Source organism: Pezoporus occidentalis, unplaced genomic scaffold (genome assembly GCF_034315485.1).
Source record: "Pezoporus occidentalis ecotype Australia unplaced genomic scaffold, CSIRO_AGI_Poc_V1 ctg58, whole genome shotgun sequence".
NCBI lineage: Eukaryota > Metazoa > Chordata > Aves > Psittaciformes > Psittacidae > Pezoporus > Pezoporus occidentalis.
The window spans coordinates 1,526,365-1,541,104 of record NW_026915921.1 but is presented as its reverse complement, the minus strand read 5'-3'; the positions used below and the strand labels follow the sequence as shown (position 1 = coordinate 1,541,104).

Sequence of the window (14,740 nt, the reverse complement as noted above, 5' to 3'; positions counted from 1 at the left end):
ACCAGCTGAGGCAGCAGTGTGAATGCAGTGCTCTTGGCTCCAATGGCATTACAGCTGCCTTTGTAATGTTATGCTAACAAGTCCTACCAGACCTTTGCTAGCTCTGCATTGGATCACCTCAGGTTTCTGTGTAACACATTGCTGGAACAGAAATACTAGAGAAGATGCTCTAGTGACCAGGGGTGGAGTGGTTGTGGGTAGGATCTGCTGCCTCCAACATTGTGTTATCCACATTTGTCAGGAGGAATGTGGTCTTTTTAATGTTACTGTGTGTATTCTGTTGCAAGACCTGCCATCACTGAAAAATCAATAGGCTGTATTGACACAGAAATATCAATATAGGGATATATTGTTTTTTTCCTAAAAGACTCACATTCTTTTACATTCCTGAGAACATTGATTCTGAAGATGACTTTATGCGTTAGATCCTAAAGTAGCAATAGGCTACAGCTGGATTATTGAGATTCCTTTATTCCTCAGTCCTTTCTTTTGAGAGCAGGGAAAATACGGAGAAGGAAATCGTTATGAATCAGCTTGATTGCAATTCAGTAAGAATTTTGAAAACTGGTTACATCATCAGAGGGGAAGAGACATGCAGTATGATGGGGTTGCAACATTTCCATGTTACCTACCTAAATATACATGCCTATCTATTTTCTTAATGATTGGGGTTTTTCTAAAATCTCTAAATGACAGACACAGAATAAAGTTTAAGAGGAACTATTTGGCGATGCAGCATCTCAGGTCATGACTGTCATCCCTGTTAATTGCTAGCTTCTAGAAAATAGGTGTTACAACCACCACTTGGCTTTGTTGTTCTGGAATACAATGCTGAGCAACCACAAAGGAAGATAAACTCCCTGCCACCAAGAGTTTATTGATTTAAGCTATTGCAATCCCCTACTAGACACTGGGTTGTAGTTCCCTCTTCTCTGTAGTTCCCTTGCTGTGCTTCTTTCTTTTCTCTCTCCTGTGTTCTTTAACTCTTCCTATGGAACGTAAGCCCTACATCGCATTTACTTTGATTAAAATATACAGCATGTTATCAGTTTGCGGATTGTGGAAGTGATCTTCACAGCTAGATGGCAACAAAAGAATTCCATTAGACTTCCTTTAGTAAAAAGTGAGAATTACATTTCTCACTATTGTGAGAGCATTAAAAGCAGCTGCCCGACTAATGTCAGCTACACTTTCCTTCAATTTAAATATTTGCAATAGCCATAGTTAAACACGTAGTAACTGGCATTGAGATAAAACAGAAATATATCATATAGCCATACTGCTGTGCAGATATTCATTTGGATTTATATCCTTCTTGCCTTGGTGCCTAGAGTAAGTCTTGTGATTTAAAGGCTGTTTTACACAATTTAGAAATTGTGTAGAGGACAAATTATCTTTTAGGTGAGTAAGAGAATTTTGACTTTTTCTGGAAGCAGCTCCCTAAAGAGATCAAACAATGTTATGTTCTCTTTCTGCTTTTAAAGTCTGCAGAGATTCATATCCATGATAGTACTCTTTCTGGGTGACTGAATCTAGCCTCTGGCTCCTGGAAGCTGTTACATCATCTAAACCTTCTAAACAGTTCTTTCCTCATCCTCTAAAATCAGTGTTGAAACTGATCATCCTCTTACACAGTTACTGTCCTGTTAGAAGACTTGTGAGGAACTTCAGCTGCCCATACCTTCTGAAGAAGCATATGTAAGCAAATGTTGCTTGGGTTTTGCCCTCATTTTTATTCTTTCAAAAAATGAGCATAGCAAACTCCATGGCACAGGACACAATGATAACAGAAATACAGATCTCAGCATTCTTAGCCACGTTTTTGCCATTCTGCTGTACAAGCTGTAATGGTAAGGTTTTGGTTTCTTGAAGCTTTTGATTCTAACAATAAAAAAGTATCATTATAGCATAAAAATAAAATTCTATTACAAAAAAATGAATGCATTTTTATTCTGTTGTGCCTGTATGATCCAAATTTTTCTCATCACACTAAAAAGTTGAAATAAAGAGTAAAATCCAACCTTGTAGTAAACAGGCACACTGGTAGATTTCCAGGAGGCCAGAATTTGTAGTTTATTTTACTTCAGAGTGCAATATACAGACTTTGGCTCCACTTCTTGCTTCCTCATAGGCAGACATTTTCTGAGCTGTTTCTCTGGCCATGAAGCCATGCTGAAAGATCTTGAACTGTCTTTCCCGACTGTCTTCCAGTTCATTCCAATGGTTCCATTGGAAAGTGTCCTGCAGAAAAGAGACACAGATGATCAGACTGCAGATAATACAGTAGTTCTTTTTAGAGGATACCATATTAGACTAAATAAACTCTTCAGAGTTTAGTTGCTAACATGATTGGGAGACTTGTCAACATCAAACTGTGCGTGATGAACAGAAAGGTAACTCGGGTGGGTTGCCCAGATCAAGATGAATTAAACACAGCTGCAATTCCCCACAATATATTAAGTCAAGATAAAACTACACCTGGATGGTTTGCTTCAGTGCTGCTACCTTGCATTCCTTCTTTGCCAGCAGTTTATTCTTGAAGCCATAAATGAACAGTTGCACAAATCCTACCAAAATCTAGTGGTTTGCTGATCCAAAAACCGGGCTCACAAGGGAGCATTCCCCAAAAGCTCAGAACAAACAGAAAACTGCTACTTTTTTCATCTGATTCTCCATTTAAAATGGTAGAAAAAAATTTTTTTTTTCATTAATGGTAGTTTTTCTTATGTTTAGTTTTCCAAATTGCAATAGAAATTCTGTTTTATTAAGAATAGAATAGTGATTTGTAAATAAACTTTGCCTTGACTTATATCAGCACAAACTAATTGGACCCAAAGGGCCCCCACAAATGTTACGAAAGCCACAATCTGGAACTTTATTACAAGGGGTTTGTGTAACTTCTTTTTTCTCAACTAACTGAGGAACCTACATAGTAGCAGTACAAACTGAATGCCAGATAACTACTGCATTATAACTAAGGGAGGAATTTTTTCCTATAGTCACACTAACACCTTTTTCAGCAAAATGCAGTTCAAGCACAATAAAGATGCTGCTGAACATATCTGATCAGAATTGAGCTACTTTCCTGTAGTAACATTTGGATACTACTTTTACATAGTAACATATCTGACAATAATTAAGCTATATTCCTGTAGTAATATTTGATACTACTTTTATGTAGTAACATATCTGACCAGAACTGAGATACTTTCCTGTAGTAACATTTGGATAGAGTCATGTAGAGTGGAACAGCAATGATCTAAGATAAACCAAAACAGTTACATAATTCATAATAACCCTGATATTTTTTCTTTTCTTCTTTTCCATATGTCTTAACATTTGAGCAGAACATAAACAAAACCACTGTGACAGCTTAAGAGACTTACTGTGTAAATCTAGCTCAAGAAACAACTTTCAAACCCTGGCTTTTTTGCTCAATCATATGACACCACAGCACACATACAGACCCACATCAGGTAGTTAAAAGTTCTAGTTGTGAATTTATGATTTCTCTTTGTTTATTAAGAAAAAATGTCTCACAATTGTAATTATATGGCTGCTTTCCTTTGAAGTCTGCATTTTTGCTTCCACTTTACTGTGGACTCAATTCAGCAAACTGTTTAAGCATGTGTTCAAAACCTCAGTTCAGAAAACCATCCCAATTTAGGACATGCTTTCTTCAGGTAGGTCATTGTTTGCTTTGCTGAAAGGAATAGACCTAGTTGTCTCTAGAAGCACCTACATGTTTTACTTGCCTGAAACGGGCATTCTGAAGGCAGCAAACATTGATACTCTGAAAGATTGCTCTATTTTGGTTTTTAGAACTATATACACTTGAAAAATACAGTTTTTCTCTTCATTGAATTCAGCTTCATGTAAATTTCTCACAAAATAGGTAGAGATCTATTACTAGCAGATTGGGAGATTTATTTGTATTTTTAGATTGAGCTAGTACAGCTTTTAAAAAGTGATCCTATTATAGAATCATAAAATAGTTAGGGTTGGAAAGGACCTTAAGATCATCTAGATGACTGTTCCCTGCAGCATTCCACATGCTGTGTTACACTACTGGTATATGAACCACTTCTCGATGTTAGGCATGACCTGAGGTGGTGGCTGAGGTGGCAGCAGAAGCACTAGTTCCTCACCACTTTAGACACTTGCCAAGGAAACACAACCACTGTGAAACAACATGAAGCCTACAGCCTATTGGTGCTTCCATATGACAACGTGGGACCAGGCTGAGGTGAAATGCATGGGAATGACCAACTCTTAATATGCCTTGGGCGAGACACAGGAGAGCATCCCAGTTTTGTGTAACAGGGTATGTGTGGTAGGAAGCTGAGAAAGACAGGAGTTAAAACAGGGGGTAAGATGCTCCTTTGATGGAATGAGAGTGTATGGAAATAAGAGTGGGAAGCTGTATGTCGCACAGATGAGCCCTGCTCTGTGGTAGCAGATTGTGTGACAAGAAGGTGAGGTCAAGGCCATGGTTTGGAGAAATGGTGCCTGTGCAGGACACAGGGTGTTGCTGTTGCCAATCATCTATGGCACCATCTGCCTCTGGCCCCCTTGCCAGTGCTGGCAGTTGAGCAAAGGTCTGTGAACAGCAGGTCTATTGCAGAGCTTTTCTCCTTATGTAACTCCAGACCTTCCTTGATGCGATGCTGCTTTTCTGGGGGGTAATCTTTGAGAGTCCTTCTTGCTTTTTACGCTCCATTTTTTTTTCTACAATCCTCTTCTGCAGGTTTAAAATGCGCTCATCTTTCACAGGCCTTTCACCAGACTGGGGCTTTCCTTTCTCTTCTTCTTTCCTGCAAAAACAAAAAGAAGCAATGAGAAGGTAAAGTAATATCAAACTACAAAATAAAACCATCTGAGCATATACCTTGATAATAATAAATTTGCTCTTGCTTCTGGGACTCAGAACAGGTTTAAATCATGTAACTTGAATGTGGTACTCACAACTTGCTTCTTGTTTACAGAACAGCATTACTAAACAGTATAATTTCTTCCCACGGGATGCCATGATGACAATATCTGAAGTACTTCAAGCCTGACATGACATTCTTTACAAAAAACGTGCAAAACCTGTGATAATACTTCAGCTTTTTGCTTGTGAGAACTATGTAGTTTTCCTTATATGATCATCAGTATTCATCTCAATTGCTATATTCCTTGGCAAATGAAAGATATTCTTTCCTGTGTAATCTCAATGCCCAGATTCAGAATCAATGGGATAGTGATGTATTCATTCAGGTTAGTTGGTCTAGGTGATCATAAATTGACAGCACCATGTGCAGCATAAAATTAAGGCATAAGAAAGAGGTTATTGGATAGTCTTCCTTTTTTTTTTTTCTTTTATTGTAGCTACTTTTCTGTCCTTGAGTTTACATTTTATCTGTTCTTGATTACTTTCACTCAACTGGCACAATTTACTCCCAGTTTCTTCATACAGGTTACACCACATTACATAGTGATTCACTTAACATCCAACTTCCTCTTTTATTCAACACTGCCCTTGAATTTGGCTTAGTATGATCAAGCTGTAGTATTAATATTACATCATGAGCAGATGTGATTCTTTGGCCAAATTCAGAGCTAAAGGAAGTGTTAGATCTACCAAAGAAAGTAGGTAACGCCTTAATAGTTTGTAACAGAACTATTCCCTTATCTCTTGGGTCTTACATCACACTGTTCTCAGTAAAAGGCACACTTTTCTGAAGGAGCTGGAGGAAGGGGAAGAAGGAAGTTCCTTCTGGTGCTAAACCCACCAATTTGCCTTAAAAAGTTACTGTATCTAGATTCCAGGGATCCACACACTTCTTTCACCTTGGGAGATCCTCAGGAGCTGGATGAAGTGGAAATTTGTTCCATGTTAGTTACATTCTGAAATGTGATGTGACTGTGAAATCTAAGTAAGGGCATAGTTTAGCTCAGCTTGTCATTTCCAGTTGCTTTCGTGAGACATTTTATGAACCTCTCTGCTGCTTGTGTCATGCTGTCTCGTTAGCATAACACTTCCTTATCTTCCTTAATACTCTGATATATTCTGCTACACTGAGCTCAATTTTTAACACTATTCTGTAAATGTAAAAATTATGCACTATCACTTAACCTAATTGAGAACATGGTTTATTTCTGTTTGCATTGTAACAACGCATTGTATTCCAAGGGATATAGGAGAATGTTACCATCAGGTTTTATGTAAATAAATGATGATTAGATATTTTCAGTGGGAATAAGCAATAAAACCTTTCCTTACATGCAAATCCAGATTCTTGTAAATACAATTACAAGAAATAAAGCAAGGGGTTTAACATCATAAAGCAGCAACAGCTGCTTCTGAATTAACATGATAAATAGTCACTTATCCTCAGAGTAATATTCAGTCCTCTTCTACATGAAGTCATATGCCAGTCATCTACACTATTCCCCAAAGCTGTCAATCCCATAGATTTGCAGCTGCCACATCATAACAGAAACTCAAAGAGGGGAAGGAATGAAAAAAAAAACTTCAAAATTCTTTTTTTCTGTGATGGTCAGTTGAGAATTTTAAGGACTCAAGATAGAAGCACCCCATATCATGTATTGGCTAAGGAAGTCAGGTAACAGCCAGTCAGAATGGAGTTAGAAAAATCTTCTCCAGATTCAACAGAAAATTATGTGCTAACTTATAAAAAAATGTGCAGAAACCATTTTAATTTTACTTTTAAGTTCATTTACCAGCTACTGGTATTGAATGAGTATTCTGAATGAAAACCAGTAGTCTTTAAGAATCGTACTAGTTCCTAGTTCCTAAGATGTAATGTCGCATCTTTGGTCTAAAAGAGAATTTGTTAATTTCCTTTTAGTTTGGTCTCAGGTAAGAGTCGTCTGTCCCTCTGCAAGTTTGCCATAACTAAAAAATATTTCTCTACCAAAGACACTAAAAAAACAGTTAATAGTTTTGAAGTCCATATGTATTTAAATTGGTTTAACAAACTCTAGTGTTTTCTTAGTGCCCTTGTCAGAAACTACTTTTTAGTGTTAAGGATGAGATTCTTGAATGTGCTGATGGAAGTTTGTAGTAGTGTGAGGTGTGTGTATAAACTACTTAGAGGATGCAAAGTAAGGGATTAGTGGAAGATTTAACAGAATATGGACATGAAAGCAAGCAATGAAAATTTATCTACCACTGTTTTCGTTCTCTATTCACTTTCTGTGCATACAGTCAACAGAACAAAGATTTGGGTATACCGAGATGAAGTACAGAATAATTCCATCAGTGATGGGTAAAATGGAAGTGCCTTCCTGTTTGAAATAATATTCCAGGCATCGTAAACTGCAATTCACATCCCATATTTGTTGTCTCAACAATTTCCTTAGTAAATATAATGAACTTTAAAAATAAATAAGTTTTGGGCAGTCCAGCATCTTTTTACCTACATATCCCTTGTAATTATTTAACTATCTGCCATGCAGTTTTAGGATGCGGCCAAATGAACTGTAGGTCCAGTAGGCCACCTGACTTACAACTGAAACAGCAGCAATTCAGCATGAAAGGTTTTCCTTTCCAAGTGAAAACACTCGGAACACTTGGATTAGGTCTTCACAGCTGTGTTTACAAAATGGAGAATATGAAGATTTGCACAGAGGATTCCTCCTGAAAACTACATTTTGCCCTTCATTTATATTTTCAAACTCCAGCTGTACATCAGAATTGTAAGGAGACAGCTCTTAACTGACTCAGTACTTGTAGGAGATGGAGTGAAAAGGGCTACTTCATCATTCTAGGCATTACAGTATCAACTTAAGCAGCTAGGACTGTATTTATAAGATCACCTCACAAAATGGAGTCTTGTGCAATAAATACAAATATATTTTTAAAAGCACAAGTAAGATTGCCTTATAGTGCAATAAACTTTGGGGTTTTTAACTTCCTCATACTCTCAGTCCCAGTGACTGAGGCTGTTCGTACTTCACAGTACTTTGCCTTTTTTCTGCCCCGCACTGTATAATTCTTAGGTATTGCAGTGAGGAAAATTAATGTATCTAACTGTTAACAGTTCACTGTTAAGGGAGTCATTATTTTGACATTTAAACACACTACACTATTAGATTGATTACTATTTTGTACTAATGTGAGGGATTTAAGCACCCAAAATCTGACTCCCTTCCAAAACAATTAAGTTATTAAGCATTTCATTTTAGGTGGGGAAGTGATTGTTATTCATAATAGTGTTTGCCTCATTTGAAATAAAGATTATGAAGCTGTATAATCAGAGTTCATTCACAGAATTACAGGATGGTTGAGGCTGGAACAGACTTCTGGAGCTCATCTTGTTCACTCCCCCCTGCTCAAGCAGGGCCACCTAGAGCTGGTTGCCCATGACCATGTCCAGGTGGCCTTTGAGTATCTCCAGGGGTGGAGGCTCCACAGCCTCTCTGGGCAGCCTATGCCAGTGCTCAGTTACCCTCACAGTAAAAGAAGTGCTTCCTGATGTTCAGAGGGATGTTCATTATTCTAGGCTATGTTCTCCAATATCTGAAGCAACAGCCAAACATAGGGATAGCATGGCACACGTTCCCCTGTTATATCTTCCCACCTCCATGTGCTGTCTGCCCCCTCCTTCCCTCAGTTGTGTGCTGCATCACAGGGGTGTGCTGCCAGGGCGCCTTATGGGTTTTGGACTTTGTGCCTCCATTCTCCCCTCTTCACCCAGAAGGCCTTTGACCCCCTAAGTCCGAGCTGGATACTCCAGGGAACACCTGCTTTAGGGAGCTTGTTCTACTTGGAAAGGACCGTCACGACCATTCATCCATAACCCTCCCTTCTGCTCGTTCTCCTCTTCATAGCCAGCCTTCTGCCTTGTCCTCCTGCCATGGCTTCCCTCACACTATTTTCACCCCTCCCTAGTTCAGGCCAAGTGCAAGGTGTATGGTCAGTGCCCCTTGTCAGGAGGGCTTTGAGCACTGGCAGTGGCAGGGAGAGAAGCTAATGCTTTGCCACCTTGGCAAACACACCATTGTCTGTAAGCCAGTGCTGAGACCCCAGCATTCTACACCATTACCACAGCGTGAGATGGGAATATGGTAAACATCTGTGTTGGTGGGAGTCTGTGTATCTTCCTCATATACAAGCAAGTCAAGGAGTATTAGTGTCAGTTCAGACTGTCACCCTGCAGTCAAGAACTGCAGCTGCTACCTTCATCTGGATGTTGGCATGACTTGGAGAGGGGATCAGGCTCAGGCAGCAGGTGCTGTCACGTCACTTGAAAATGAGCAGCAAAACAAACAAGGCAGGAACATGAGAAAGAACAGAAATAAGGCTAGCTTCCGTGTGCCATACATAGGTAGGGGCACGGATGTACTGCTGTCATCTATGGGAGACAAGAAAAAGGATAGTGTGGTTTTCACTAGACAGGCTTACAGAGGAACCAGAAGTATGTGAAGTTTTTTGAGATTACTTTCCTCTTGGCACAACTTTAAACCACATGAATGGTGAGCGCATGCAGTCCTAACACCATACTAAACCGAAATCAAAGTAAAACCCCCAAACCACAGATAATGTGGGTGGAGGGAGCCTCAGCACCAAATGGTTCGATCTGTTGCTTGGTTCTTAGTGTATTAAATTACTTGCAGTAATAGCTGTAGCCTCACTGGAATGAAAGGGAATCACACCTGAAGTATACAGGCACATAACTTTAGTTCATTAGCATGTATTCAAACACATATATCTTTTGGTGCTTATGTGCGAAAGCTGAGAACTCAAATGTTTGTCCACTTCATATGCCAGTGCTGATTTTCAAACTGAGAAATTCTAGCAATTAATGGGACATCCTGCATACATACTGAATTGATTCTTGAGTGTTCTGCAAGCACTCACAAAGCTGCTGCTGTGATGGATGTCATGGCTTGCAGTCTATTAAAGGCTGATGTCTGTCATTTTTCATGTTCCATTTCCTATTTTGTTTAATACAGCTCATTATATCTTTGCTCAGTGTGCTGCTTTTGTGTTGATGTATGTCAGTTAGTAAATGATATTGAAAGGAACCTGCTTGGTAGGGACCCAATTAAACTCCAGCTGACACTGTGAAAGCACATTTGTTCAGCAAAGCTTTGCCACCGTATTTCAGCTGATTAGTAGTAGCCTTCAACATAACACAGCTTAAGAAATAACGTGTAATTTTATATTGATGCAGAAGGCTATCATGAAGACCACTGGTAAGATTTGCTATTCTATCCCTGTAATTATGAATTGATTCTGTAAACATAAAGATTTGCTTTTTACATCTCTTGTGCAGTGTGTCAATAATACAACCCCAGCAATTAATCACTCACACTGGCTTGACAGGTATTTCAGGATTCAAGATCTGTCAATCAGGTTTAACACATAAAGCCTATAGTTTGTTTAGAGAGAAATAAAATCTGCAACAAAGTATCTGGCATTTGTAAATAGGCCAAAACATGCCATATTCCTGTAGTAACAGAAATAACACCACAGATTTGGATTCTAGGTGAAAATGCATGAAATACGCTCCCAAAGAACAACAATTCAGTTATATTTTGCTGATGCCTCTTTGTAGTAGATGATTCTGAGTTACGTACATAGATTGCCTGGGTGCCATGAAAGGAAATGTCTTACAACATCTATAATGAAAATTTATATTTCCTTTATTTGAAGAGCAAACAGTGCTCCATTAAAATTACTGTATTACTTATCATGAGTCTGAGTAGAAGTTTGCAAATGAAGTGTTTAATTGAAGTTGGATTCTACTGTCTTTGACATGGTGGTCTGGCCTAAATAAACATTTCAAGTGCCAGGACCAAAAAGTGAATCAAAATTAGCTTCTCATTCAAGCATAGCTTATTTCAGAATCAGAACAGTTTTAGATCTGAATTAAGCCAAAGAATCTTATTTTAAGGGAACCCAGTACTATACAAAACTCACAGGCGGCACATCTGGCATGACAAATGATTCTTTAAATGGCCACTAGTGACACAGGTTTTATGTAGAACACAAGTTCTTAATGGCTAGTTTGCATCTCTTGTGGAAAGCAGTGGCTTGAGTTGCTCCCACAGGCTTCCACAACACTGAATGTTTACTGATGAGAGTGTATTTCCAGCCCCAACTTCATTTCAGGTTCTTTAGTCTTAAAATCTTTTCTCGATACATGCTATAGAAGAGAGGGTCAGTGATCTATGCAGTCAATCCACTGCAGCGGCAGTGATCAATTCATTAAATTCATTAAACTATCTTCTTAAGTACTAAGACAGTAAAGGCCAGTCTTTGGAGATTAACTATTAGCAACAAACCAAATTAGAGCTCAGACTAGTGAAAACTAGTTAAATGAATACTGCCCTCTGTAACTGAGATTTAGAACTGGATGATGTCAACAACATGAACTGAACTCTGAGAAGCCACCTTCTGTATCTCAGCTATGAACGTGAATCTGAGACATGTCTAAAGACGAGTGTTTTTAGCCTGATAGAATATGTCTTCAGAGTTTGAACAGCTCTTTGTAAAATAAATATGGCAAGACAAGGACTGATCTCTCAAACACACAAAAGGGAAAAGGTGAAAGGCAATGTGCAAGAAAACAATGGCAAATAGTCAAGATACAGTAAAAATGGCAGAAGATCAAGAGGTGTGCTGTATTTTATACTTCTACGCAGGCTTTCTTCCTGCTCAGCTTTATTTGTAAATAGCTTTAACTTAGATTAAAAACTCTTGTGGAAGGGACCTATCTTCTGCATATGTGAAGCATCTATGATGGCTATGGATCCTTTATGACAATGAATAATAAATATGATAATGAATTATAAATATGAATAATGAATATAGAATTTTATCAGAGAGCCTGTTAGCAAAGAATTTTCTCTTTGATCTACTGCTATATTTAATTTATAACTTATTATTTTAATCAGAAAATCTCCTTCCTAAAATATCTTTAACGTCTAGAATAATGCCTGCTTTTTCACATAACAAATGAAATTGAAGGAAGAAAACTATAGTTCTAACGTATTGATTTAGATGAGAATGAGAAAGCACTGTAAGTGGCAAGCTAGAATGATTCTAATAACATCAAATTAGTTCTGATTAGTTGAAAAGGAACAGAAAAACGGCAGAAATTCTCAGTATGTAATACTGGCTCTGAATCCTGGGGCAATATTGTCAACACCAACATAGAGAGCCTCTTCAACCATAAATAATGAAAAAGCTTTGTTAAATCTAATGCAAATTATTTTCCAGACTAAAAAGGGAAGGCTTGCCCGAATGTAATCCATGACAGAAGTCACAGTGATTTCTAGAAGGGCAGTATTTTGCTCTCTACTTGTTTTCTCCTCGAGGGGGTAGCAAAATATTAACAAAGTTGCAATGTCTTAAATGTCACATGCTGTTTTATACTGACTTTAAAGCAGCTGCTCGGCTGAGTTCTGCTCTGAATACCAAAATCTGGTCCAGTTTGTCTAGAAGAAGTTGTTCCTTAGCTTGTTTTTCATAAATTATCCGGTCTCTCTTCTCTTCCTCTGCCGCCTTCTGTTCTTCTCTGAGCAGAGCGAGGCGTTCACGTAGTTCCACTATTGACATTTCACAAGTTAAACCGTGGCCACCAGTCTGGAGAATGAGAAATACAGGTTTGAATAGCACTGCAAATACCAAGGGGAGAGTAAATGTGTAAAATCAGAGTATTTTGAGTGTGTTCCAAATCATGCTAAATATATTTGACTTCATGAAATACAGGAATGGCCCTAACCTGTTACTTACAAGCTGGTTTTAATTTGTAGAGCATCTCTTTGGTATGTAAAACCACAAAGTTACTAAAACATTTCATGAAAAAGCATTGAAATATACAGTAGGTTAATCATAAATGCAACATACTTGCTATCCAAAAAAATTCTAGCAGGCTTATCTTTTAATTAGAACTTTGAAGTTTTAAAATGTGTAAAACTGTGTTTGCTTGGTTTTTTTTTACTTAGTAAAACCAGAACAGACTTTACACTAAAAACTATGCAATTTTTGTATTTATATATTTCCAAAGTATGGATCTGATCTATGATGGCATCTATTTTTTTATCTTAAAAGACTAGCGCTACCGATGCTTTGTACCCAAGAAATTCAGATTTTAATGCACAAAGTTAAAATATCCAAACCTGAACGTTTCAGGAAGGCTTTTAAATATCCACATCACAATTATGGTGATAATAAGCCTGAGACACTTCTGCACCTTCATTTGCACATGAAGACAGATAAATTCTAAACAAATTTGTGATCAGTTGAATTTTTTGGCCCTTCTTACATACACTCTCCCTTTCTCTTGTCTACACACATCTACATCTGCATAGATGGAAAACTTGCATAAACCCACACAAATGTTGAGATTCTGTGTATCTTTCTTTATAAAATTTAATCCTTCTCATCCCAACTAATATAATTTTTCTCTATCTTAGCATAGTTTTGGTACACATCTGCAGTTTACCTCTTGTACCATGTGATGCTATAATGGAATATATGGGTACAGGAAGTCAAGATGCTAATGTGACTTGCTATACAGTTGTATAACATTAAGAGTGGAACACTGGTTAGGTTTTGGTCTACTTAGTCCCATAGAACTACTTGCAGAAAATTAATGACAATGTTTAAAAAGTGGGGGGGGGAGAGGGACAACACACAAAAGAACAATCACTCCTCCAAAATGTATTTCTCAGAATGAAATTAAGTGCTAATGATAAACATATGTATGTAAAACTCATTACAGTCCTTTTAATGGAGAGAAATTTTTCAGTGAGAGAGCCTTCATTTTTTCAAGAAACCCTTTTTAACAGGGAAAAAAAAGCCCTTGTATTGAACACTGAGTGGGTTGTTGACAGAATAGTAGTCGCCTTTCTGCTTTTGAGGTCTTCACAAGATAGAACATGAAGGGATAGGAATGAAAATCCAGGAAAAGAGGATGCTGTGTCATAGATGCTCAGATTGGCTGCAAGAATTAACCTGCGTCCAGTCCCTCTTCTCTGGCCTGGGATGCCATCTAAGCAATGTAGTCAGGTATTCATCCTCCAATGACCATTCTGTCTGTTCAGAACAGTGGGTCCATGAAACAGAGGCAAAGCCAAGAGAGATGAAGAACACAGTAATGCAGGGGGACAGCGACAATAAATACACAAAAAAACAGAATACAACAAATAACCAGGCTCAGCTGTTACAACACTGGTGCTTATGAGGGATTATTACTGAATTAGTCTGCGGAATCTAATGATACAAACTTGTCAGTGAAGGGGAATGTGTCTTGGGTGGCCATGCCTGGAGATTCCTCCAAGATTTGCAAGAGTCTCTCCTGAAGTTTTGGTCCCCATCACTTCCCTTTCTAAAGCTCCAAAACTGAGTCAGTAAGAACAGATCATCACTGTTTTTTCACCTGAGATCTGATTCTTCCATTTTGGCTGCTTCCATGCTCCTCATGTGTACATGACCTAAACAGTGGTTACCAGGAGCATCAGTAGAAGACGGATAAAAGAGTTCAATATTAATCAGTGTTTATTTTTGCATGTCCTTGAAAAATACATACTACCATAGATTACTGAAACAGTAAGTGAGCATTTATCTCCTACTCAGATTTCATTTTAGAGTGAATTTGCAAATAGAAAGTGCTGTAATACCTTGCCTCTAATTTAAACTGGCCAATGGCCGTCAAGTTATATTCACAGGAAGTGACAGGAAAATGTTTTGCAGTGTGGCATATATACTAACAGTGGTGTT

General features: G+C 38.1%; 1 protein-coding gene across 6 annotated transcripts in view; it reads right to left on the bottom strand.

The window, feature by feature from the left end:
- Positions 1 to 857: 857 nt before the first annotated feature.
- Positions 858 to 14,740, bottom strand: part of CFAP99 (cilia and flagella associated protein 99) — a 52,816-nt gene continuing 38,933 nt past the window's right edge. For 5 of the 6 annotated variants that reach the window (XM_062638706.1, XM_062638707.1, XM_062638709.1 and 2 more), the window contains 3 exons: positions 12,396 to 12,601; positions 4,652 to 4,814; positions 858 to 2,241 (listed from right to left, as the gene is read on the bottom strand). In XM_062638706.1, the coding sequence (XP_062494690.1) occupies positions 2,074 to 2,241; positions 4,652 to 4,814; positions 12,396 to 12,601 (537 nt within the window). In that variant the 3' untranslated portion in view covers positions 858 to 2,073. The remainder of the gene's footprint in view (positions 2,242 to 4,651; positions 4,815 to 12,395; positions 12,602 to 14,740) is intronic. The other variant, XR_009968502.1, reaches the window with a different exon arrangement.